The sequence below is a fragment of the Prosopis cineraria genome, unplaced genomic scaffold (assembly GCF_029017545.1).
Source record: "Prosopis cineraria cultivar Desert tree isolate PC_DT_omini unplaced genomic scaffold, ASM2901754v1 PC13, whole genome shotgun sequence".
NCBI lineage: Eukaryota > Viridiplantae > Streptophyta > Magnoliopsida > Fabales > Fabaceae > Prosopis > Prosopis cineraria.
The window spans coordinates 38,997,707-39,024,542 of record NW_026555344.1 but is presented as its reverse complement, the minus strand read 5'-3'; the positions used below and the strand labels follow the sequence as shown (position 1 = coordinate 39,024,542).

The 26,836-nt window shown below is 32.6% G+C and overlaps 2 protein-coding genes and 1 long non-coding RNA gene across 3 annotated transcripts; 2 read left to right on the top strand and 1 right to left on the bottom strand.

Moving 5' to 3' along the window:
* The first annotated feature begins 6,873 nt into the window (after positions 1-6,873).
* LOC129291686 (phosphatidylinositol:ceramide inositolphosphotransferase 1-like) lies at positions 6,874-11,936 on the top strand. The gene is made up of 12 exons (XM_054929167.1): positions 6,874-7,552; positions 7,662-7,751; positions 8,516-8,602; positions 8,694-8,762; positions 9,394-9,474; positions 9,896-9,967; positions 10,063-10,123; positions 10,211-10,313; positions 10,515-10,610; positions 10,701-10,747; positions 11,224-11,351; positions 11,454-11,936. Exons 1-12 carry the CDS (start codon positions 7,520-7,522, stop codon positions 11,532-11,534), a joined length of 948 nt encoding a protein of 315 aa, XP_054785142.1. The 5' UTR covers positions 6,874-7,519; the 3' UTR covers positions 11,535-11,936.
* Positions 11,937-16,216: 4,280 nt separating this feature from the next.
* Positions 16,217-21,068, top strand: LOC129291078 (serine/threonine-protein kinase BSK6-like). Its single transcript, XM_054928202.1, has 10 exons — positions 16,217-16,579; positions 16,670-16,890; positions 17,344-17,479; positions 17,611-17,744; positions 18,078-18,183; positions 18,782-18,867; positions 19,141-19,329; positions 19,664-19,825; positions 19,988-20,101; positions 20,703-21,068. The coding sequence occupies exons 1-10, from the start codon at positions 16,498-16,500 to the stop codon at positions 20,955-20,957; spliced, it is 1,485 nt and encodes a 494-aa protein (XP_054784177.1). The 5' UTR covers positions 16,217-16,497; the 3' UTR covers positions 20,958-21,068.
* Positions 21,069-23,979: 2,911 nt separating this feature from the next.
* LOC129290631 (uncharacterized) lies at positions 23,980-25,235 on the bottom strand. Its single transcript, XR_008588471.1, has 3 exons — positions 25,157-25,235; positions 24,133-24,327; positions 23,980-24,051 (listed from the first exon to the last, which is right to left on the bottom strand). It is a non-coding gene; the product is annotated as an uncharacterized LOC129290631 (long non-coding RNA).
* Between the last annotated feature and the right edge of the window lie 1,601 nt (positions 25,236-26,836).

The window sequence follows — 26,836 nt, the reverse complement described above, 5'->3', positions numbered from 1 at the left end:
TATGCTGCAATACATGACATAGAAAGAGAACTCATGCCTCTATATTACATGTCACGATACATGTGGCACAAGCCATGATACGTGGCCATTTTCTTGAAATTGATTGTTTTGCTTTAGTTTCCACATTAAGGGTTGCGTACGCAGTTTATAGGATTTCACTGAGTAATAAAATATACATTTGCATGATTTTCAATGGTTTTTAAAAGGTTTTGGGATCTCAAACATTTTAAATATATAATTAAATATTTATTATCTTGATAACACGAGATGTTTGTGGAACCTTTAATTGTGTTGGTGCAAATTAAGTATGATAAATTAGTAATGTTAGGTGAATGTTACAGTTGTGACTAAAATTCACAAAATGAATTTTGTATAGAGCACTAAGAGTAGAAAAATTGTAACTTGAGGCTTATTGGTTGAACCTTAGACTTATGTGGTCAAGATTTTCTTACACCTGAATTTTTAAGGTGATGATTAGAAGTTTATTTATATATAAAAAAATATTCATAAGGTATTCTAATGATGATTTGAGAGTTGGGTTAAGCCCTAAATTTTTTTGATTTATTAAGTGCGAAAAATAAGGTTTCCAAGAGATTAATTATGATAATTAGAGATAAAATGAGTGTATTAGAAGTGAATTAACGATGGAGATGATTAAGTTTTAAAATTTAAAGTGTATGAAACGGTGTTGGGTTAATGAAATTAATTAACCTAATTTTAGAATTAATGTTTAATTACAAGTGTTAATTATATTCGACATTATTATGCAAGTAGATTGTAATATCATTGCAGCGAAGAACCACTTGTATGGGAAGTTTAACTGTTGGGAGCAAAGATAACATGTACCATTATTATGTTGTGACGTGTGTTTTGTAATTAATTACCTATATATTATATAGCAAATAAATGTTGTTTGAAAAAATTGTTTGAACCTATAGTTTAGGATTTAAATTATATATTAATCTTAATAATTAAGATAAATTTAAAGAACTAAAAATTTTATCATGCCTTATTTTAATCCACCAAATTTAAAAACCACAATGTTCACACTTACTCCTCACCAAGCAAATTGCATATAGAATATAAAGTTGTGTTTGTATTGATAAAAATTTAAATTTCTATTTGAGCTAAATCTTTTACTTGGATGCATGAAAATAATACATTTGAATTTGATTCAAATAAATCAATTTCTTCAATTTCTTAATATAATTGTTTCATAACTTTAAATTTTCTCTTAATCCAAGTTATATGAAATTTTAGTTATCTAACGTTTTTGTGCTTTAGGCATTTTCACTATTAATATCTTTGTTATTGTTGTCTCTTTCTTCAATTATTGTTTTCATCTTTTGTTGATCGAAGAATATGGATAACTTCATCACTCTCATTCTTATATTTTCACTTCAAATCTTAATTTGTCTCTCTTTTTTCTTGAAATTTTTTACATTGCATAGACAAATAATTTTAAATACATAATTTTAAATGTGAAATTTTAGATTTAAAATTCAAATATATTAATCTTAATGCATCTTAAGTGAATTTGTGAATAATAAAGCTTGCTATTGATTTCTTGATTTATCAACTAAAAAGTAGAAATAACTAAACATGATATTGGATTTTGTACTAACACTTTTTTTGTTTTAAATAGAGCACTAACACTTTTCATACCACCTTTTTAAATCTCCTCACAGACATCAATAGCACCGTGTAATCTATCTTATGCTGAATAAAAACAGTATAAATTAACGGTTGGTTTGTTTTCTGTTTTTAAAAACAGAAAATTTAAAAATTTATTTGGACAAGTGTTTTTTATTTAGTTGTTGTTTAAAAACAAAAAATGAAAACAATTGTAACTTTTTTTGCTTTATTTTTTTATTTTAAAATACATTACATTTGATTATTGAAATTATAATTATCTTAACTAATTTTTATTATGAATCACCTTCATTAACCGCATGTAATTATTATTATCAATCTATTTTTTAATTTTAAAATAATTTTTAATTGACATAATTAAATAGATTTTCATTTTTTTGTTGTAAAAATAATTTTAAAAATTGTATTACAAAATAATTTTTAAAAATAAAAAATAAAAATAGAAATCACAGGCGTAAATAATTAAAAAATTGTTTTTCTTTCTGTGCACATATTTTCTCTTTGTTCATTAAAATATTTTAATATTCTCTTTTGATAATATTTAAAAGTGAATCATGTTTTGAGATTTTCAAACACGGCCATTTTTTTTAAAAAACATAACTTTGGGTCTAGCATTTTACTTCATTTTGTTATAGATTATTATACTTTTTTTTAATATTTTAAATTCCTACATTTTTATTTTTAATTTTGTAAGTTCTTATATTTTGTTCACTTAGGGATATAAAATATCAAACAAAAAAAATGTATGAATTTAAAATATTAAAAAAAATACAGAGACTTATAATAAAATGCAAACAAATTATATAGGTCCAAGGTTATGTTTTCCTTTTTTTTTTAACTGCATTTGATTAAATTTGTTAAATTTTTATAGTTGTTGGATAAAACTTTTTTAAAAATTTATTAGGTATTCTCTGATCATGAATAACTCATATAGTATTTTTTTTATTTGAATCATTTAACTTGTTTCATGTGTACAACATCCCATTAATTTCACCATCATTTTAAACATATGCTTTTAAATATTTAAACTTTATCAATTATGATATGATATATCAGAAACAAGTAAAAACAAAATTAAAGGGTAAGCATTTTCTTTTTTTGGTGGGGACCAACTATAGGGTAAACATTCAAACAACTACATACAAAGCAGAGCCTAGAAAAAGGTGCAGCTTACATTACAAGTATAACTAGGCCGTGCTAAACGACCTTTGACCGTCGACCCTACGCAACGCTAATCCTAATGGCCACGTTCTAATCTCCCGCCATTTCCGATATCACTCTTTCAATTCTTTTAATTATTTTATTTCACTAACCATTAATCATTAAACAAACAAAGCATCCGTGTTATCCAGGTGGAGGAATACTATTTGAATTTATCATTTCACCAAGAAACTGAACACATTTGAATGACTGCAAGGATTTTTATTTTTGATAAAATTCTCCAGCGGTTGACTTTAATTTCTGGAGGAAGAACCACGTTGAAAGTCAAATTTGTCTTCCTTAATTTAATTATTGCAGGGGGCGGATAAGAAAATTGAGGTTTTTTGGCCTAAGAAAGTGACGCGGGCCAAATTGAAATACTAATGGCTATCTTATCATGTTTGGAAATTCATATCACAACAGGCCAAATTTCTCGTTAGAATCATGTCTTCTTATGTTTTTAATTACAATTCAATCTTTTAAATGTATTCGAAGTTTTTTTTTTTTCAAGTGCAAACATTGTCCGGCCTAATTAATTCAAGTCTCCCAGCATAATTTTTTTCACTAATAAAATTTAAACCGTTCACATTACCTAAATTATGAATGAGTGGTTTTAAACTTTTGTGTTTGATATTTTGATTTAACGGGACCTACACTTTTAAATAAAATCTCTTATATCAATAAATATCGTTAAATACACTTAATAATTTTATTTTTTTAAAATAAAAATATAAATTTTTAAAAATACCTATAATTTAATATATTAAAAAAGATAAAAATTAATTATAAATAAAAAGATAATATTAAAATTGACCCATTTAATAAAATTTTAATTTATTTAAATTATTTTATATTTTAAAATAAATTTTTTTTAAAAAATATTTTATAATTTAAAATGGAACGAGAATTTGATTTTAGTGAAATAAATTTGAATGGTAATATCTCCTGACTCCTTTACTAATGCATTTATTGGCAGGACGTGGAGTGTGAAAAGGGGTTGGGGGTTGGCTTCGAGTCTCCCACGACGCCTTCAAAGTTCAATGTACGGCCCCCCATGGAGGCTTGACCTCATCATCTTTGACCTGGTCAACAATTTTTTTTTTTTTGGGTTTATTTTCTGCCTGTGAAGTGAAGGTGGCTGTATAGGACCGAAAAATCCACCTTATTGATTTTTTTTTTTCCTAAATTTTTATTTCAGATAGTGATGATGAATTTAGTCAAGAAGGCAATTTCTTCTTTGCATCCTCGCGCGGAAGCACTCGCAATAGAAGAAACACAACGGCTGCTTTTGTTATGAATGAAAAGACGGAATACATTTTTTAATATATTTTATAATTATATTTCTATTTGTGAAATTAAAATTAGTGAATGTGATGTAGATTGATTATGCAGTGTAAAGCATAGTAGAAAGAAAAAAAATTTAAATAAATTAAATGTATTATGTCATTTATAGTTTGCTCAATAAAGTCATGACACTTAGATGATATTAAATATAAATTTATTATGATATTAATAATAGTTTAAAGAAAAAAATAAAAAATTAAATGAGTATTTTATTATAAAAATAAAATTAATTTAAAAAATATCACAATATTTTATTCAAATTATTTAAAATATTTTTATTAAATAAATTATAAATGATATGACACGATTGATCTATCAAAATAATTCTCTCAAGAAGGACCCACGTTTTGAAAGCAAGAAGTAGGAGTGAGGGTAATACGAGGTGGGAAGGAGGCAGGGTAGTGGGCTGTAAGGCAGTGCGTAATGGGACAGTGATGCAAGCTGATATGTAATATTTGCTGTATTTTTTATTTCAAATTCATAAATTATTGAAAGATATAAGCAATAAAAGTAATGATACAGGGGCTATTGGTTGGATGGAGGTGGCAAAGCGGTGGCCACGTGGGGCTGAGGGTTGGGTCCCGGGTCGGGTCGGGTCAACGCCCCTTAACGTGGAGTTTTGAAAAGCGGAGTTCCGGGAATGCCCTTCCAGGGGAATTTAGACGCCAAATTTTAAATTCAAAAGGAGACGAAATGGGAGGGAGGTTCAGTTTCAGACTTTCAGTTACGGTGGCCTCGTAATTCGCTCCAACATGCCCCCACCCACCCTCTCCTTCGCTCCAAATTTTCCCTCATTATTATATTCAAACAATTTACCACCAAACAAATTCAGAAATATTAAATAGAATTACCCACACGCTAATATTCATGTAATCATTAATATACAGCAAAAATAGAGTACTAGTAGGTGATAAACTTTATAACAAGTTAGGTTATTCATGGATCTTCCAATTCTGCACAATGTATCGGACCGCATGCTTGCTTATTTTTATATCTACTTATGATCATTTGAAAATATTTGTTTACGAAGAATCATTCTTAAAAAAAAAAAGAAAATTAAAAAGAGGTTAACTCACTATTTCAACTTTAAAAATTAAAATACGAAGACGAGAGCTAAACTCACGTGAAGCGATCGAGGTGAGGACAAGACGTAGTTAAGAATATTATGGAGTTATTATTTGGAATGCTATAATTATAAATCTTCCCAAATTTTGCATTACGTAATTTATGGCATTACAAGTTTGTATTATCGTGTGCATTGGCAGTCAAATATTCTACTCTCTCCCCACATAGTGTGGGGTGACTTGTTAAGGAAACATTTTTATCGTTTTGTCTTTACCTTAATTAAATCAACATTGGAGAATTTGTTTGTACCGATCGAAACCATAAGCATGTAAAATTCAAAGCAAAAGTTTTTAGAGCAATTGCATCGGACTTCGTTACTATCTAAAGCACCAAGGACTTACTCACACGTTAATTTTTAAAATTTTTAAAGAAACTATAATATGAGTTTTTTTAGCTGCATCGCACATGGACATTAATTAATGTTTGCAACAAATATTGGCGCCACAATTCACCAGCACCATTGATTGGCTTTAAACACATGGAATGAATATTGTAATTGTAATGAATTTTTTTATATTGCAAGCATGGAAGATATGATGGTGTTTGAAAAAAAAAATTATTTTCTCCAGTCCTATATATATTCACAAAATGATTAATTATACTTGTAAGCACATTAAATTACCTCGCCATCCGGCCCATTACTTAGCATATGCGTCACTCACACTTATTATTAACTTCCATGGGCTATGGTTGCAACTTTAAAAATGAATTAAAATTATATTAAGCTAACTCAATAGTCTTTCTAAGATTCATTTTTTTCCAGCTTATTTTATAAAAAATTACTAATTATTTTAAAAAAGAAATACATTATGTGAATTTTTATAATATTTGTTTAAATTTTTTTAAAAATAGAATAAAAAAGCAGATTTTGTATGAAAATAATCTGAGTAGATAATAAAGAATGTTTTGAAAACGTGGCATAAATGAAGCATACGATTTTAAAATAATTAAATAATAAATCAATTTTTAAAATAAAAATTAAGCAACATTTCATAAAATTTAAAGATAACTAAGTAATAATTATTTTTTATTGTTTAATTAAATATAAAATGATGTTTGCCTATTATAAAATATCTATAAAATAAATATTTTTTATAACATGTTTGAATTATCTAAAAATGACTTATTTTCTAATCTTAAACAAATCAATCATCTGTTATGTTTCAAATATTTTTTTAAAAGAAGAAGGAGGGTTCAAATATTTCAATGCAGATCAACCCATATCAGTTTCTTGTTCAACTATACTATTTTTTATAGAAATTATAAAAAATAATATAAAGCCCTTTTTTATATTTTCATTTTTTGTTGGGGCAAACCAATCAGCCGTGTGGCGTGTAGATTGCAGGCCGAAGCCGGAGGGTTCGAGAAGATTTGCAGCCACCACTTTCAAAACAACAATTTTGTTATTTTAAAAAAGAAAAACAGTAATAAGTTTTTATTTTCTTGCCCTAAAACACTTAAACGCTGGAAGATTCTCATTCTCTCACTTTCGTTTCGTTTTCGCAGTACCAGACTTTGATAGAGAGAGAAAGAGCTCGCGTTAAGGAAAAGTACCAAGCGGCGATCTTTCTTTTTTAAAATTAATTTCAAAATTTAAATGGTCAATTGTCAATATAAGAAAGGTCTTTCCTTTGCAATTTTTCTCCCTTCTCAACTGTCTCTCCGTGTTCATCTCGCGTGCATAGCAGTCAGACAAAGCGAGAAAGAGAGAATCAGGGGCGCACAGGGAGAGAAAGAGAGAGAAAGAGGGGGAGATAGGGAGGGAGAGAGAGAGGCATTAGGGAAGAAAAATCCTCCTTTTGATAATTGTGCTTTCATTCCACACACACGCACCCAACTTCTTAATTCCAGAGAAGCCTCTTTTCTTCCTTTCATTTTATTTTTTGAACCGGGATTCTCTGATCGCCTGCGTGTTCACGATCTTCATTGCTTTGCTTTTAACTCGCTGGCCAGATCTTCTTCTGTTTCGGAATCTGATTCCAATCACACCTGTGTGATTCTTCTCGTTGTGTTTGTTTGATAAAAGGGTGGGACTCGTATTTGCATAGTTAAAATAGAAAGCAAGGGGTGTTTTCATATTTGGGTTTGGGTTTGGGTTTTGATGAGATTGTGTTGAGGGAAATGGTGCTTGCCTCAAGAGTGTGGTGTTGAAGTAATATGGAAGTTGTCATTACACGCTTACGAAGAGTACAATAACATGTCGCTTTACATTAATCGCGAGGCTTCAAAGGTTGGTTTCAAAGTTTTTGGCCTTTTGCTGCTGCTTGTTATTCATCTTCCCTTGTCCTTTTTTCCCTTTTCAATTAATCTCTGCCTGACTGGTTCGTTCTGATGCATAGCTATGGAAGAGAATTTGCGCAGAGACAACCACAGAGATCAACCTTCTTGCAGAGAATTGGAAATACATTCTCGCTGGTCTCATTTTTCAGGTTTCCCCATTTTGATCATGAATCAGTCCACAAAATAGTTACGAGCACTTATCTGTTTGTGAAAATAATGTTAGAAAAAACTTTCTTCTTTTGCTTTCCCTTGGGCAGAGAAATTTTTGGAAGTATTGGTCATATGGAGTTAACTTTCGCCTCAAAAAAGTTTTCTGCATGTTTGGGAACCGCGTTTATATGTCTGAGTTTAACCCTCAAATGCGATTTTGCTAATGATTCTTATCATCAATTGTTGGAATTCTGAAATTCTGATATTTAACGAGGCAAGCGAAGAAACTAGTCACTGATGTCTGCATCTTTTGTCATATTCTATAGCCTGTAATTCTGGGAGTTTGGCATTCAATGCATGCACAGCATTGAATCAATAATTGCGTCCCAAATCAATTGTTGCATTAATCAAGGATTCTCTATTTATTTACACCTCTAGAGTTGCAAATATACTGAAATCTATGAGGAACTCTCAGGCTATCTGTACCACAGGAAGATTTCATTCTTCTTACTGGAAACCTTTTAAAATCTTGCAGCTCAACTAGAGCGCAGGAATATTTTATCAAAATGTTTTTGTGTTTGAGAAAAGGAAAGAAATAAGAATGGCTGATTTCGTTAAAGCATTTTTCGTTGGGAAGTGTTATATCCTTTACCCTTGTGCATATGATGCTACTGTAGAAAATGAATTTACTCGGAAATTGGGCATGATTTCATCATTAATTTTAATTTTAATTAAAATCTAAGTTGCAACTGTTTCCCAACAGTACTTGCATGGTCTAGCTGCCCGAGGAGTTCACTATTTACATAAGCCTGGCCCTACTCTTCAGGATGTTGGATTCTTCCTTCTACCGGTTTGTATATGCCATTTCCCCTCCATGTAGTAGCTTCGTCAGCTCACCCTTCTATCACGTAAGCTTTTTAATTTCATTGTTGCTGGTACAGGAGCTTGGGCAAGACAAGGCTTACATCAGCGAAACATTGTTCACCTTCATCTTTTTATCCTTCGTCCTGGTGAGGATTTGTTCCTTCCTAATTTTTTCTGCATTCTGTTAACATTTATTTTTATTTTAGGAAAACTTATCAATTATCCATATTGGGAAACTGGCTTCTGCCATGGGCTCTATTTTGCCTTGATATGGCATTTTATTCAATAAGAGAACATGAATTACATAATATATATTCAAGTCTGAATTTCTGTCTTAGTTTTGGGCTCAAAAAATGTGAGTTAAACTTGGCTTCAGTATTCATGTCTACGCATGATTGTCTGGTGAGACTGGCATGCTTTGTTTAATTGAAGCTCCATGTAACTTAAGTTTTATTTCTGTGATTTAGAAAGTCACTCTCTCAAATCTTTTTGTTGAAAATCTGCATAGTGCTTTTATGTTAGTTATGAGTTGTGAGTTAGAGTTGAGGATGAAATTTTTAAATAAATAATGATAATAACAAACTCACAATTGATATCTAGTTTTGATATTTCAAGTATCCTTCTATATTAGAGTGGTTGCTTATCTAGCTGAAGGCCTTTTGCTTGCTTTCTTCTTCCTCCTGACTCTTTTCTTGGTTTGTTAAGTTCTGCCGCGCTTCTAGTATTATTATTTCTGCTACATTTTGATGGTATGTGCTATTTTACATGCTTTTGCAGTGGACATTACATCCTTTCATTTTGAAGAGCAAAAAGATCTATACAGTTCTAATATGGTGCAGAGTTCTAGCATTCTTAGTTGTAAGTGATGAACATATCATTGTCTTGTGACCTGCTTTACTGGGTCGTTTTGATTGTTTATTCCCCCCCCCCCAAAAAAAAAACCTTTTTTTGATGCATAACAGAACAAAAATTTGACGCTTTTAACAAGTGAAACGCAGTAAAAGAATTCTATTGGATGCTTTATACTGAAACTGAAGTGGATAAACCATCTCTTGGGTGCAACTGAGGTCTATTTTGTACTCATTCTTCTTCTTTTTTTTTTTAATAAGCTGTACTCATTCTATCTTAATGTCATCTGTAGAATTTAACTAAAAACTGGCACTGTTTTATCAAAATTAAGCAATAAATAAGTATGTTCATGCTTTTTATCTAGGAAACGGCACTCTGGGCATAGTTCCATTATCCTTGCAAATTTCATAACGGCAATTGGTTACTGCAGGCTTCTCAATTTCTTCGTATTATCACATTTTATTCAACACAGCTTCCAGGTCCAAATTACCATTGCCGAGAGGTAAAATTGTTTAAAAAATGTTCTTTTTAAAATTTCTTGTCATACACGGTATTCAAAAAATAATCTTACAGCTTGGCGCTATAACTGTCTTGCAGGGTTCAAGACTTGCCACACTGCCTGCTCCAAAAAGTGTCTCTGAAGTTCTCTTGATTAATTGTAAGTATGCATTACCCCCTTTTACTGTAGTCATTTAACTATAATTTTTTTTATTGTTTTTGTGCTAATTTGATTTTGTATGTGCAGTCCCCCGTGGTGTGATATATGGATGTGGCGATTTGATATTCTCCTCGCACATGATCTTTACTCTCGTCTTTGTGCTGACCTATCAGAGATATGGCACAAGAAGGTAAAGTTGGCCTATAGTAAATACTTTTACACGGATGTGAGTGTCTTTGTCCCAAAAAAAAAAAAAACCAGCTTTTACTTGAGTATCCAGGCTGGATGGCCTTTATTTTTACTTTTTATGGAGTGTCAATCTGGTTGTCTAACTTTATGTTATTTGCAAATTCTGATTTTTTGTGTTGTGATTATTGATGAACCGCTGCAGGTGTATTAAGCAGTTAGGGTTTGTTCTTGCTGTGATTCAGAGTCTCTTGATAGTAGCATCTCGCAAACATTACACTGTTGATGTGGTTGTTGCCTGGTAAGGAGTATGCTCTGATTTTCAACTTGGGAGTTTGACCAATTTCAATTTGCCACTTCCCTTTTGAGTTATTTCTATAATCTGCGGCAGGTACACTGTTAATTTGGTGGTATTCTTTGTCGAGAAGAAATTGCCAGGTTAGTACATTGGGGCATGATGTGTTGTTGAGAGGTACATTAATCAATACGTTGGTCCCGAAAAATATGCAAACTTTTTCCATTCCTTCTAATTCCGTCCTTTTGTCAAGCTCAAATCACTGAGTCTAGTTAGTGAGAGATCAAATCGAGGAAGCTTGTGTCCAGATGCTAAAGCAATAGAGTAACATACAGAAGTTTCTCATGTTCACCTACTTGACCAGCAATATGCTGTTGAATGACATTTCTAAAGTTCCTTAGACGCTCGCTTTCAGATTCTTCAATAAAGGAGTGACTTATTCAAAACACCCAATTTTGTTGAACTTTGAAAAAATTATCAATTACCGTGTTCTTATTAGACCTGAAAAGCAAAGACTTAAAATCTATACCTAAGTTTTCTCCTAGAGTAAGCATATTTGGTTATGTTATTTTAGTTTGAGTAGCAATATGCTGTTGTGCTGACTTTTGTTGTCTTGCAGAATTACCGGACCGGTCCAACATAGCAGCAACCTTGTTGCTACCATTGAGCAATAAAGACAAAGATGGCCGGACCAAGGAAGAGAACCACAAGCTATTGAATGGGAATTCTGGGGATCCTGCAGACAGGGTATGGTGGAGAATCCGCTTGCCCTTTCCCTATATCCATTTTCATTGTAGTGTCTTTTTCTATGATCTGGACATAACACGGTCATTACTATTGTTACCCCAGAGGCAGAGAACTCAAGTGAATGGCAAGATTCTTGAGGATGTTAATACACACCTTGCTGACTCTGGGATGAATGGTGGGTAATAGGACATAGGGGGCCTTCTGCTTTCAGAAATGGGATCTACCGCAACTGCAAGACTTTGCTGTAGGGAAAGCAACAACCTTGTTCAATTGGAGGATTAGTGAATTGTCAAATGTCCTATTTTAATTCAAATTAATAGGGCTAATTTGTGTTAGTGTAATTTTACTTGGGTTGTGCTTTTTACCCATTGTGTTCCCTGGTTAAATTATATATAGCATGAGCATGTGCCATAGGAATTTTCCCCTCAAATCCTGTCTCCTCCGTCATCTTTTCGTGATTTCATGTGCATAGTCTGCTCTTCATTTTCTATTTTTGGTTCCTTTTGCCCTTTGCAGTCACATGGGGAACTAATGATGGGGACAATGCAATAGTGCTTCTAATGTAAAGAGTAATTTCTTTTCCTATTCTGGCTGTGCCCAAACTGATCTTCTGAAGTCTGAACATCGCTAGGTAGGAATCTGAATCCTTCGTATCTAAGAATTAATATTTGGAGAGAGAAAAGAAAAAAAATGAGTGGGAAGAGGACTAGATTTTATGTAGTACTCATTTTCTTTCATTTACAAATGTATGATACACAACAGATCTCAATCCTCTCGGTAAGTTGATGAGGCGGAAGAAAAATGATATATCTTAATCGTTAAACCTAACATTATGCTAATTTTAAGGGCGAAGGATCCTCCTATGTTATAGAGACTTGAACAAAATTTCGCCTCACTTTCCGAAGCCAGTTGTCGGCGAGTTTTATCCTTTTACCAATAACATTATATGGTACTTGTAAAAACAAGGGATTCAAATTGCACATTTGTACATGGTTCGTTGAGCGTATCATGTGCTAGCTAAGAACTCTGGAGTGATAAACAATCTTGGGAGCAATGACCGGGGGATAAAATAAAACAAAGAAAGGAAAAGGTGAAAGCAAAACATGCAGAGGACAATGTAATGTTTTGGGAAAAGAAGGGGTGAAGAGAAGGAGTGGGAATGATGAAGGTGAAAATGACAAGTGAGAAAAAGGACGCATGGGCTTTAGAGGGCAGAATTAGAATAGTGCTTTTTGATGTTATGAGTTTGAACGGGGAAATCACATCCACATGCATGTCTCTGCCGTGCCGCTCTGGGGAAGTCACATGGGGTCACCATGCAAGAAAAAGAAAGATGGTTTGATTTCATTTCATAGACCCACTGACACGCAGACTTCATTCCTATGATATGCTTTGTTCCCTTTCTCCTTTTGTTTCCTTTGTTTCCCATCCCCCCATTATGATTCATCATTTCCTTCCTCTCTATTCTCTACTCTCTACTCTCTACTCTCTCTACGCTAGCTCTTTGTCTCCATCTACACCATTTCCTTGTGTACTACTTTTTATTTAAAATCTCAGGCACTCGCCACATGGATCAAACTTGTGAAATTTCCTTTACAAGGTAACTTACATGTTACCAGGTTATAAAGCCATTGGCTTATTGTACTTTTAAGTTTTGATATAAGAACATAAAACAATCTACTCTATTAATCAAATTCATAAAAAAGTTTTTATTTTTGTTTGAACCATGATCGAGCAATAAATAGAAGCATATATCCAACTGAAGATTTGCGTCTTAATCCACCATTTTGTCAGGAACTAGATTTTCTTGTTAAACCTAAGTATGTTGGTAAAAAAGTTCACATTTTATTATCGTTATCATTAATAAGATGTTCATGGTCTTATGCTCACCTGAAAATTATGTTCGTGCATTCATCAAATTTCTCTGAGATCATCATCATCATCATTATTGGAAAAACGCAGCTACACTTTTTTTTTTGGGGTGAAATGGGGCAGTAGGTTTTAGAGCCACCACTCCAAGTCCTTAGACATAAAGAAATATCCTTAGGTCGGCCCATTCCCAGTAATACTAATTACTAAGGCTGAACCCATGGAAATTGAATTTAACATTTATCGACGCTTCTATTTGATTTGTTTACAACTATTCTGAACTTAAGTATTATTGGGTCCTAACTTAGATCAACACTCTCATCATGGTTTTTTTGTTTTGTTTACAGTAGAGTGAGTGAGAAAAAAGAGAATGAAGAAGTTGAAATTGATTATGAGGAATTTGAATTCAAAATTAAGGGAAAAGGATTGGGTAAGATAAAGGTAATTGAATAGAAAGGAGGGGTTGGTGATGGAGGTGGGGTTGGGTGTTAGAGAGGAGAGAGAGCAACGAGGGCCAAACTTTGAACGAAAAGGAAGAGAGATTAGCGGAAATTAAGCTGGATGGGATGAAAAGGGCAGAATCCAATAATGATGAGGAGGCAGGGTGACATGGGTATGCCTATCATACCAAATAATGACCATTTCCTGTGTGTCTTCCTTTACGTGCTGCAACACTCACCTTCTTTTGATCACCTCAATTTACCACCACCCTCCCACTAACCCTACTCCTTTTCCTTTCCATTCACTGTTGTGCACAAAATTAAATATCGCGTCAATCCACCTAGTCAGTTGAATGTCGTTTAAATTTTCGTTAGGTATAATAGATTATGAAAATAATTATTAAGTGGTAAATTTTAATCATAATTGATTATGTTATAACGCAATCAGTTTGGATACTATTTTTTTAAAATTAATTTTAACAGAATTAAAGATATTTAATAATTTAATCAGAATTAATTTTATTTATATAAATTATTATATAATTTAATTCTTAAATATCAAACATCAATTTTTTAAAGATATAAAATTTAAATTTTATTAAGAAAAAAAGTTAAAAGAAAAGAGTTTGGTTTTATTTTTATTTAATGTTGTGCCTTTTTTATAATTTTTTTTGAGCCTTTCTTTGTAATTTTTCCAACACTTTTAATCAACTTTTGGCAGAAAACCAAAGCAGCTTTTGGAAAAATGCGCATTTTATCCCATAATTATTTTTAATTTTTTTTGACTGTTTGGGTAAATTGGTTCAAAAAATCGATTCTAAGATAAAAAATGATTATATTACGTATCCAAACACACTAAAAAATGTTAAATTAATGTCTTAACTAATCCAACAAAATATTTTATTTATAATTAATTTAACCATGATTTGATTATAGTTTAAATATCAACACTTAAATATATATTTTGACCAGTCCAATAATTAGCTTGATTTTCAGTATCTTATTAGAGAAATTCTTACACAGCTCTATGTACTAATACACCAAGTCATTCATATTCTATCTAATAAACATAGGCTTTGTTGCATAATTCAATTAAATAAAATATCATGTGACATTACTTTTAATTGTCTTAATTTTTTGAAATATAGTATCCCTTTAAATTCTTGCTCTCTCTCTCTCTCTCTCTCTCTCTCTCTCTCAAAATTATATTAAAAAAAGAACATCAAAGTACATAAAATTAATTTATATTTACAATCATATGATATGTTATATTTTTATTGGATAAAACATGAATAACATGGTGCACTAGATTTATGAAAGAATTTATTGACTTTACCAATGTTCTCTTCCTTCCCTCCTCACTGTAATTAAGAGGTCTTGCGATTAATCTCTAATCATTGATTATTTGTTAGTACACTTCCAACCCTGAAAATTAGACATGCAAATTAGTTCATTTCTTCTTCACATTCCCCTTAATTTGTGCCCACTTAAGTTATTTAACTTTTTCTGATTTGATTAAAAGAAAATTATCTGACTAAAGAAGAGCTATACAATCTAGTTAATTAATTTCCAAGCATTAACAATGCTAAAGCATAATCATCAAGAAGACGTGCTTTACAATTAAAAGAAGGCAAATGAAATACTATATACACTACCAAGACAACACTAATTAATTAATAGCTACCTCTTCGTTGTATTCTTGCCTTTTTGGAAGCCGTGACACATGCCATGACATGATGCTTGAGAATAGCCCGTCTAAAGCCAAACACCTTTTCCTTTGATTGAGGTTTCAGGGATTCAGGCCACCAAAGGTTAAAAAAAAAAAAAAAGAAAGAATAACAGAGCAGACAAGGTGTCATGAGCTTCAGGTCTCCAGGATTTGCCAAACCAAAAGGAAAATTAAGATATGGTCTTGACGCAATGCAAATGATAGAGGATAACGCCCATGACAAAGAATGAGTGGATGCCGTATATAAAAATTTTAAAGCGCTCCTAAACCTAAGCAACTTGGAGTTTTTTTATACTATCACATTGACTAAGGCAATGAATGTGTTCAGAGGGGTATTGTATTATACTTCATTTAAGAGATTTCGTTTGGAAGGACATGAGATTGTTTGAATATTTGCTTTGAAAAGCAATTACTTCCCTTGTTAGTTATTGACTCAACCTTGCCTATTTCTCATATGGCATCTCTTCCTCACACAAACAAAACATGTGACTCTCTAATGATATTTTTATCTACATTATTACATTATAGTTTTCTTCATCTGAGTATTACTACGTAATACATGATAGTTGGATCAACTTTTTGTTCAGCTTGTATTTTATTTCTGATAATCAGCATAATGTGAATATGAAATTAAAATAATAGTTTGAAGTTTTTTTAATCATAATATACAGTCATCTTTAGATTTAGGTAATCCAACTGTAAAAAAGCTTAAACAGTGGGTTGAAAAAAAAAAAGATTTGTAATATTGTTTTGGTAAATGTGAGAGAAATGATGAGAATGGAGTAAAGCAAGACAGGTTGAACAAAGAGAGTAAAGGCCCTTTACAAATTGAAGCTCAAGGCAAATGCCCGTTCGAATACGGAAAAGAAAAAGAAGAAAGATACAGTAAAGCGAAGGAGGTTTCACTTAGCAATAACAGCTTGTGTGGAGATCAAATGAAGAGCCAAAGCAAATTGAACTAGAAAAGTCTCTACCTTGAACTGAATTGCCAACTCCTGCCATTTATGCTCAAACAAACAGACCCACTGGAGTCAGAACAATGTATAGCTCCGTCTGATCAGTGATCAGTTTCTACGCTAACTTTTTTCGGTTTCAGCTACTTCACTAAATGGGTGCTCGTTGCTCTAAGTTCTCCCTCTGCTGGTTCCATTCCCACCTCAAACCTTCCGTCCTTGAATCCTCCGACCTGGGTATTTGCCTTACCACCCCACCCATCACACACAGTGTTTTGGCATTTCCGTCTCTGCTTAAAAATGGCGTCTGTTTTAATTTTGTTGCAGAAAATGGAGGGAAAAATGAGGGAGAAAGGTGGCCCAGTTTTGAGGAGTTCAACTTGGAACAATTGAAGGTTGCCACAAATGGTTTCTCCTCCGAAAACATAGTGTCGGAGCACGGTGAAAAAGCTCCCAATGTCGTTTACAAAGGGAAGCTCGAGGATGGTCATATGATCGCCATTAAACGCTTCAACAAATTTGCTTGGCCTGATTCACGCCAATTCCTCGTCTGTTAACTTGCTTCACTTCATTATGTATTTTCTCGGGGATAATCCTATTTTGATCGGACAGTTTAATTCATGATTTGGTTCAGTGAATCATGAATATATTCACAGTAACCAACCGCTAAAATATTAGCTTCCCTTCAAATGCTGATCCACAATTTAACGCTGGAGTTAAATATTTTCTTTGATATCAAATATGGGATGGGAATTTATAATGTCAGGGAATCAAATCATGTCTATGTTAGCAGATCTAAGTGTTAGTTTTCTGTTAATTCCTTTTGGTAAGGATATGCTACGCTTTGAAGAAGAAACAACAAATATATCGATAGACTTTTAATGATCAAATAACCAAATTGAAAGAAAAAAAAATTGATAGTGAGTCAGGGACCAAGATAGGATGTCATTGTATGCCCTTTCATGTGTCTGTCTTTTTAATATGATGACATGTGATTCTAGGAGGAAGCTAAGCAAGTGGGGAGTCTGAGAAGTGAGAGATTAGCCAACTTGATTGGCTATTGCTATGAAGGAGACGAAAGGCTGCTGGTAGCAGAGTTCATGCCACATGAAACTCTGGCAAAGCATCTCTTTCACTGTGAGCTATTCTGAATCATTATAGGCTTATAATTTTCACCTTAAATCTTTCTTGGATTTTTGAATCTTTTATTTAGCCCCTTGGCATTTGATTCTTGAACAGAGAGAATAATGATGATTGATTTGATTCAGGGGAGGCACAACCCATGAAATGGGCAATGAGGTTGAGGGTGGCCTTGTACTTGGCTCAAGCTCTAGAGTACTGCAGCAGTAAAGGAAGGGCTTTATATCATGATCTCAATGCCTACAGGATCTTGTTTGATCAGGTAGAAAGGTTTTGTAAAAAGAATGCTTCCATTTTTATTTTTGGCTTATGTAGACTTGTAGAACCCATAGTTGAAAGTAAATCAGTATTGCTATTATTTGAAAATAAATTGAACACAGCTTAAATTCTGTTTTTAACAGCATGACTAAATGTAGCTATACTGCTATGCAATTGTTATTTTAAATTGTTTTGATCTAATAATCAGAGAGACAATATTTCTAAGTCAACATTGGAAGGGCTTAAATTGTTCTCACAGATAAAGGGACAAGATTATTCTAACTGGAACTGAAAGGACTAAATTGTTTTCTTGCAACTGCTTATGTTGAATCAACAGGATGGTAATCCGAGGTTGTCTTGCTTTGGGCTCATGAAGAACAGCAGAGATGGCAAGAGTTACAGTACAAACTTGGCATTTACACCACCTGAGTACTTGAGAACAGGTAACGTTCTTAGCATGCATGTGTGTTTTCTACTTTTCCTTGATATGTTCAGTACACTACGGATTGATATATAGCTGCATGATTTTGGAATTCTTGGATGGCTGGGAATCTTTGGGTGAATCAGACATGCAAGTAGACTGGTTTGAACGAACAACATAGACCTGTTAATATTATTACAATGCCCCCGTCTGTTTGAATGGATGTTTATTTTATTTTATTACAGCATAAGGGAGAAATTACATCATCTTCTGCAAATAATTAATGAAAGTTCTGAAATTTGAGAAATATTATAGTTTAGTGAAGCATGTTGAAATTTATGTTGAAATTCACATTGCAGGAGACGGCTTGCCTTATTGGTTTCCCTACCTGTAAAGATAATCCTTCTTATAACAGCTTTCTAACTTTGTGTCATGCCTGGAACAAAAACATGTGTCAGCACTGAACAATTTGTTGTTTGTAAAGTTGCCTCCAAATTGCAGTGGGAACTATTTTAGCTTGAAATAGATGCATATGCATTTTCAGTCTGCGGATTTTTTGCTCACCTATAAAATAGATTTGGTATTTCACTATTATTCTTTTATTCTTTTTCAATATGCAGGCAGAGTGACACCAGAGAGTGTAGTTTACAGTTTTGGAACTTTGTTGCTTGATCTTCTGAGCGGCAAACATATTCCCCCGAGCCATGTAAGTTCCCTCTCCAGAGTTTTGTTTATTTATTTATTTGCTGAAAAACACTAGAAAAAAAGAGGCAGTGGCTATATGTTATTTTGAAGTTATCTGATATTTAACTCCACAAATTTTCTTGGTCGAAATACCTACTGCAAGCTGCTGCTTTCAATAATAGCAGTCAGGAATCGATTCATTTTACATTATTTAAGCTGGCTTTATATAATTCTCATCTAGCCAATGAAGTTCAGAGATTTGATGTTGTCGCCATTTATTTTTCTTAATTTACAGGCACTTGATCTGATCCGCGGCAAAAACTTTTTGATGTTAATGGATTCTGCCTTAGAAGGTCACTTTTCAAAGGAGGATGGAACTGAGTTGGTGCGGTTCGCTTCTCGTTGTTTACAGTATGAAGCTCGTGAGAGACCAAATGCAAAGTCTCTTGTTGCATCTCTAATGTCACTTCAGAAAGAAACTGAGGTACAACGCCATGCTTGATAACCTTTGATTTGGTAAAACTATGCCTGATAATCTGTTTTGCTCGCTATATATTAAGAGGCGCCTGATAATCTGTTTTTCTTGCTATATATTAAGAGGCCTGTTATATTATTGAATCTACTGCCACAATATTTTTAAACCTCTTTCTGAGACCCATAAAAAATGTGATCGACATGTTACACATGTCTATTCATGATTGACTCGGTTAACTTATCTTTGGCAGATGTAATCTACTTATAAATTTTTGAACTTGTTATAGATCATCAAATCCATCTTGAGAAGACTATAATTTCTCATTTGGATAGTATTTGAGCAGGTCCCCTCCTATATTTTGATGGGTATTCGGCATGAAGCTGCATCCTCAAAAAAGCCATCACTGACACCTATGGGTGAAGCATGTTTGAGACTGGATCTTACTGCCATACATGAGATATTGGAGAAGATTGGATACAAGGATGATGAGGGATTCGCCAATGAGGTTTATGCTGCCACCATAATTTACAAGAGAGAGAGGAATTCCCTTTCTTAGATATAACATTGCACATACAGGAGGGGGAGGAGGGGAGAAATGTTTTTCTTTTATAATATTATTCTGTTAACACTGCAATGCTGATCCTCTGCTTAATGTGGGGAGTTGCAGCTTTCATTTCAATTATGGACCAGTCAAATGCAGGAGACCCTGAACTGGAAGAAGCATGGAGATACTGCTTTCCGGGCCAAGGACTTTGTCACTGCCATTGACCGCTACACGCAAGTAAGTGTTCTTTGACTGAGTGTTGCGACTTGGCTTGGTTGTGTTAAATAGTATGGTAAAAAATATTCTTGGGCTTCGCTTAACAGTCTAAGTTATGGTTATTCAAGATTAGAACAAAACTATGAATAAATTTCATTCAATCCTGTGAGGTTCTTGAAAACCTTTACTTACACCTCCGGTTTCAGTTAGCACTAGAACTTCGCATTAACTTTATGAACTTACTCGCCTCATTGTAAGAAAGGCACACTAAACTACCTTCTTTTTGGTTTTTCATAAGCATTAACTTGCTCTTGCGATAATATCGCCTACGTGGTATCAAGCTATTATGAATTTCTTGGAGGAAAGCATATAGGGTATAAGATTTGCTAACAAAATCGTTAATAGAAGGAGGGTTTCCCTATAAACTCAAACTACTCTTAAGCATTTACATAAAAAATTTGAGCTGCAATAGTCATTGATAAGATGTCATGCTTAGTTTAATGTGGGGATCATAGCTACACATCAGATGAAAATATATGCAGATTAAAATTGTATAATTAAGAAAACATACAAGCCTGTCAGGCAGATTTTTTTATTTGGGCTCACTTGGTGACTCTTTCAGTTCATAGATGGAGGGACCATGGTCTCGCCTACTGTGTATGCAAGACGCTGCTTGTCTTATTTGATGAAGGGGTTGGCACAAGAAGCTCTTGGGGATGCAATGCAAGCCCAGGTGGTATCACCCGAGTGGCCTACTTCTTTGTATCTTCAAGCAGCTTGTCTTTTCAGCCTTGGAATGGAGAATGATGCCCAAGAAACTCTCAGAGATGGGACAAACATGGAAGCCAGAAAGAACAAAAATCTGAAAACTGTATAGATTTTACATTCTGTTTATCTTTGGCATTATTTGATGTTTCTTTGGGCCAGTTTTGTTAGGCTTTTGAATTCATTTTCCTCTGTTATGAAAGATTATGGCTGGTTTGGATTTTTTTTTTTTTAATTATGCCTGCAGCCTCCTATCTGTCTGCAGTTTTCTTCTTTTCCCAACTTCTAATGAATACAGGCACTTAATTTTCTGCTGTAGAAATGAATAATATATGTAAGTAGTTGAAATTTCAAGCTTGAAGAAAACTTGAACAAGACTTAATTAGGTATTTGGGGTTTGGGTTAGGTATTTGATTTTCACTTGAAGCAGAGAATGTAGCGGAGAAATAAAGAGAAAAGAATGAATGAATGTAATTGTAAAATCTTAACCCGGCAAATTTATCCAAATGTTACAGCAAAAAATAATAGTTATTCAAATAATATATTTTTCAAACATTTACCCAAATATTACAATTCAAAAATTATCTTTCAAGCCAAGTTTTTAAAAATTTTTGATATACAACTTAGTTTGCATCGACCCAAGTTTCATGTCAAATGATTTTTTTTTTAAATAAAAAATTGAGTTAGCTTGTCACCTTATGCTTCTATGCTTCCATCCTCTCTTGGCCCAGTAAAAAATAATCCCTCCGCCGCCCTTTCTCATTTTCTCCCAACCCTGTTCCTTGATAATATATCATATATATGCATATATGATAAACCTAGTGACTAATTTATAAGTATATATTTTTTAAAATAACAATATATAATGTATATATCATATAATCTTGTATTATTATTAAATAAATAATAATGATGAAAAATAATCTTATTTAATATTTTATTTTAACAATTTTTATATAATCATGGTTTAAATATTTTATATTTCTTATTATTTTTAATAATTTCATATATAATTTATTTTTTTCAGTCAAGTCAAATGGATAAATATAATCATTAAAATGAAAGAAAAAGAAAAATTAAATGACTATTGTAGCTATTGAAAAATAAGATAGATTAAAGGCATCTAACAACCACTCAAAGCTATACCAAGCAATAGTCTTGTCATTGAATGAAAAAAGTAGAATAGCTATATCTTGGGTCAAGTGTTCAATAAAGTACAACCAATACCACCACTTGACTTAACGGTATTTAAAATCGATCTAAACCGAAAGAAATCGATCAAAACCAAACAATAATCAAGTCTGTTTTAATTTTTATGATATGAGAACTGATTGTTTTGGTTTAAGTTCAATTTTAAGTACTAGAAACTGAACCAAACCGAACCAAACTTGATTAAAAAATACTATTTATTTATTTATAAAATATATGACCATTTATCTACAAGAAACAATTTGTTTTGAATTTTTTATAGTAATAGATAAATATTTTTAAAGGACTTGAATGGAAATGTATAATATTAAATAATTATAATAATCATGCTATGACCATCATTTAATTATTTACAACTTGAAAGCCTCAGTATTTAATTTATCTATAAGAAGCATTGTGTTTTGAATTTTATATAATAAGTTTTTCATTATTTATTAAAATATTTATTAAAATATAGATACATAGATAAACATTTTCAAAGGACTTGAATGGAAATGCATAATCTTAAATAATTTTAATGTTAAAAACTCATATCAATTTTTATGATTGATTATCATTATCACATTAAAATTTTATTATATTTTTATACCTTTACTTATGAAAGAAAGGAGCTAAAAAGAATTAGACTTAATTTTAATATATAGCACTATTATGAAGATGGAAAAAAAGAAAAAAAAATTAAATAAGTGCATTGAAGTCTGATCCAAACCTTAATCAAACTGAAAATTAAATCAAACTAAACCGAACTCCATAAAAATCGATCAAGTCCTAGTTATGAGTAAACTGAATGGTTTGGTTCGGTTTGGTTTTGCCAAAATCAAACCAAATCGAACCTATGAACACCCTTAACTTGACTCATATTCAAACCAAATAATATAAATGTGCCCAAGATCCAACAATTCCAATTTTGCCCCTTCTAGAAGTGTTGAATCCAATAAAGCAGGCTATAAAAGTATATAATTAGAAAGCTTTTCGATTTCATAAAAGGAGAATTTTCTTGTACAAATAATTCTTCAACTTTTAAAATTAGTGTAATTTGGCCCATCTCATTAACAAAAGATAATTTAATTGTTAGTTAACTAAAAAATGATATAAAAAAATTAGATAAAATGACCAAAAACTATAATAAAAGACCCAAAAATTACGTTCAATGACTTAAAATTATAGAAAAGGATTAACAATTTTTTGTTGTCCTTTTTGGTAATTTTTGAGATCCTTTTTTTATCATTTTTTAGTTTATTAATGGTGAAAGTTAACTTTTTTTAATAACATAGGCCATATTGTATTGTTTTCAAAAAATTCAAGAAACAACTTACTCTATAAACGAATTCAAAGTCTATAATGTCACTAAACTTAAAATTTAAGAGATAATTTATTCATTTACACTATTTGTAAATATATGAGTAATATATGCACACACACATGATGGAAGAGGATTGGGTAGATAAAAAACAGGAAAAAAATGTAGGAGTTTAGAGGAAGGGGAGGTGGACTAACAGGTGTCAGCGGTGCCTACCATTTTGTTTTAACATGACTTAAGACTGGCGAAAAATCCCCGCAAACACAAATGCGATGATAAATGTGATGAAAAATATGATGAATATGCAAAATTCCAGGAGGTGACGATCTTGCCAAAATCTTGGGGGAGGTTGTGGTTGAATTGTGGCTACTGTGATAGGGTTGTAGCTGTCCCATAAATTCTGGGTTATCTCCTCACTTGTTCCAAAAACATTCTGTGCTGCAGAATGACAGATTTCGCAGGTCCTACAAGAATTTAATCATACCTGAATAACTAAAATTACTTGTTAAAGATTTACATAGAATCATAGCCTTAAAAAACTTGCTGTCTTCATTATTTTACAGTTTACATGAATTTTGCTTTATGCAGGACGACAACTAGCCACCAAACCCCATCCGAAGCAATGGGAAAATTCAAATAGCTGCACTTCATGAGATTATCTGGCAGGAGGAAGATAGAGAGGAAGCAATCCTGTATGCTACAAGCCTATAGAATAAGATACTCCAAAAAAAAAAAAAAACAAATAATGGAAAGAAAGTGAAAAGAGTGTTTCATGTACCTCTTTATGAGCCACAGCAAGATCATCCTTGCAAGAACAACCCAATTCAATTGGAGCCCCATTTACATGGCTATCACTCTCCAAACCCATGTGACAAATCCGACACTCTCTATCTCTAGCATCAGAGAGATTAATGCTAGTCTCAGCACTCATGTCTTTGAGGTGGCTTCACTTCGTCAAATCTGCCCGGGACATCTGAATGATTGATGACATTTTCAAAGACTAGGAAGGAGAAGGAGGGGGGGGGGGGATCTTTCTTCAGATCTTGAGACTTAGCATGAACTTCCTCAAAGTTTGTAAATTTGGGGTTTGTAGATTTAGCTGCAGACGCCCTTTATGCAAGAAGAAAAGGGCATACATAAAAGCAAAGAATTTTTTTTCCATGGCCTTGTGTTAAAAAACAAGGGCATATATGAAAGGAAAAATGACAAGTAAGAATCTTTTAAGAACATTAATGTCAAATTAAGAATTTTAGTATTAAAACATGATAGAAAGAGTATTAAAATTTGGAAGCGTCAGTGTTAAAAGTTCCTAATTGGACATTAATGTTAGGGAGAATGACAAGTAAGGACTTTATAAGAATATTAATTTCAAATTAGAAACTTTGGTGCTGAAACATAGTGGAAGAAATTCTGAAATTTGAGAACATCATGGTTGAGAAACCATTAAGTTGATACTTTGTTTCCATTAATTCTTTTTCTAAGAACCATTAAGTTGCAAAACAGGTTGAGAAAAGTTCTACACCTTTCAAGACTCCAGGCTCAACGATGTAGAGATGAAGAAGAAGAAGAAGAAGAAGAGGGGGCTAGTGACTATATTGCCAAAAATTCAGAGTCAGTGCTCAAATTATTCTTAAGCTCGTACATAACTATCTGAGTAAGTTGATAGGATGTCGAGCACAACGTGAAGGTGATTAAAGGATTGTAACTACATATCAGATAAAAAGATAAGCAGATTAACTAAAACCAAGTCATGAAGAACCATATAGCCAAGCAAATTAGACACATTTTTTGTCAGGACTTACTTGGTGTGACTGTTTCCGTTCATAGATGGAGGGACCGTGGTCTCACCTACTATGTGCACAGGACGCTTCTTGTCTTATTTGATGAATGAGATGGCACAAGAAGATCTTGGAAAAGCAATGCAAGCCCAAGTGTGGTATCACCTGAATGTCCTACTTCTTTGTATCTGTAAGCAGCTTGTCTTTTCAGCCTTGACATGGAGAATGGGACAAACATTGATGCACAGGAAACTCAGCCAGAAAGAACAAAAATTTGGAAACTCTATAGATTGTACCTTCTGTCATACTTAGCATTATTTGAAGTTTATTTGGGCTAGTTTTTTCAGGCTTTACCCATTTTCCCCTGTTACGAAAACTAATAGCTGGCTTGGAATTTTTTGATATGCCTGCAGCCGCCTTTTCTGTCTGCTGATTCCCACTTTCCCCAACTTCTGGTGAATACTGACACTTGGTTTTCTGCAGTAAAAACAAAGAACTTGAGATTTCAAACTTGAAGAATTCAGATATGACTAGGATAACCTTGATGTGTGAGGAAGGTATTGCATAAGAAGTTGCTCGCAGGTAAAGCTGAGATGTAGCCTCTTGAAGTGAAGGGAAATTAAAAGGTTTCCTTTGACTATTACCTAAAAGAAAAGGTTGAGATTTTAGGCATTAACACGGATAACAAAGAGGAAAACAGACATCCCAAATATAATAGTTTATGATGCCCTTGCATGTTTCGGTCTTTGTAGTCCACAGTTTTGACCCAATGACCACAGTTTTGAACTTGTCATGAACAAAATGAATCAAAATCATCCACAGTAACTTCGCTATGCCTCTCAGACCCATTCGATGTTGACATTCTTTTAATCATTTGCCAATGGATATCATCAAAGAGATCAAAGACTATCATTCATGATTGGGTTATTACTTCTAATCATCTTTTTAGAAGAGCTAGTAGATGTGCTCACTGTTTTGTCAATGAAGCTCATCACTTTGATACCGATTATAAGATTTTACTACTCTTCACTTAGAGCGTGCAAAGATATTTTGCTTGCTGGTATAGTTTGACATTGCTTTGTTTTGTACGGCTATTGGCTACTGCCTTGTACTCCAGATAATGATAACGATGAAAATTTTCTGTGGTCATAAATCAATGATTTTAAGTATATTTAAAGATTTGGAAATAAGAGGCAATAAAAATGGATTAAAACACCGAAAAAATAGAAAATAAAAGAAATAAAAATATTTACTTGGCCATATAATGGTGCATATTCTTCATCATCATTCATCTCAGTAATATTTCTCTCAGTATCAAATTGTTTGACTAAAATCACTCATTCATCTTCCATTTGGTTGTCTTTTCATCATTTCTAAGTGCTTGTATTTTCTTTTCTATGAAAAGCTAAACATAGACGTAAGTTTATGAGGCAAAAGCCACGGACATAAAATTGATATTGATTAGAGAATTCTAAAAGTTCAATATTCTTATTGATAGCTAAGTTTTGTTTTAATTAAAAATGGCATTTTAAACAGTTGAGATGAAACTAACAATTTGATTAAAATTTATGAATACTTATTTACCATGCATGCATTTGTAAATCATAATTACGGATAAGAAGGTAAAAATACTCATAAAGTAATCGATTAAAAGCATTTAGTAGCCTAAAGTAAGAAAAAAATAAAAATATTCATAATGTTATG

What these genes read in the sequence shown, in the direction of transcription:
- LOC129291686 (XM_054929167.1), top strand. Translation starts at nt 7,520, where the DNA reads ATGTCGCTTTACATTAATCGCGAGGCTTCAAAG. An exon ending in TCGCTGGTCTCATTTTTCAG is followed by an intron (nt 7,752 to 8,515) that starts GTTTCCCCATTT and finishes GTTTCCCAACAG; the next exon opens with TACTTGCATGGTCTAGCTGC. An exon ending in GTTGATGTGGTTGTTGCCTG is followed by an intron (nt 10,611 to 10,700) that starts GTAAGGAGTATG and finishes AATCTGCGGCAG; the next exon opens with GTACACTGTTAATTTGGTGG.
- LOC129291078 (XM_054928202.1), top strand. Translation starts at nt 16,498, where the DNA reads ATGGGTGCTCGTTGCTCTAAGTTCTCCCTCTGCTGGTTCCATTCCCAC. An exon ending in CCTTGAATCCTCCGACCTGG is followed by an intron (nt 16,580 to 16,669) that starts GTATTTGCCTTA and finishes ATTTTGTTGCAG; the next exon opens with AAAATGGAGGGAAAAATGAG. An exon ending in CCATTGACCGCTACACGCAA is followed by an intron (nt 20,102 to 20,702) that starts GTAAGTGTTCTT and finishes TGACTCTTTCAG; the next exon opens with TTCATAGATGGAGGGACCAT.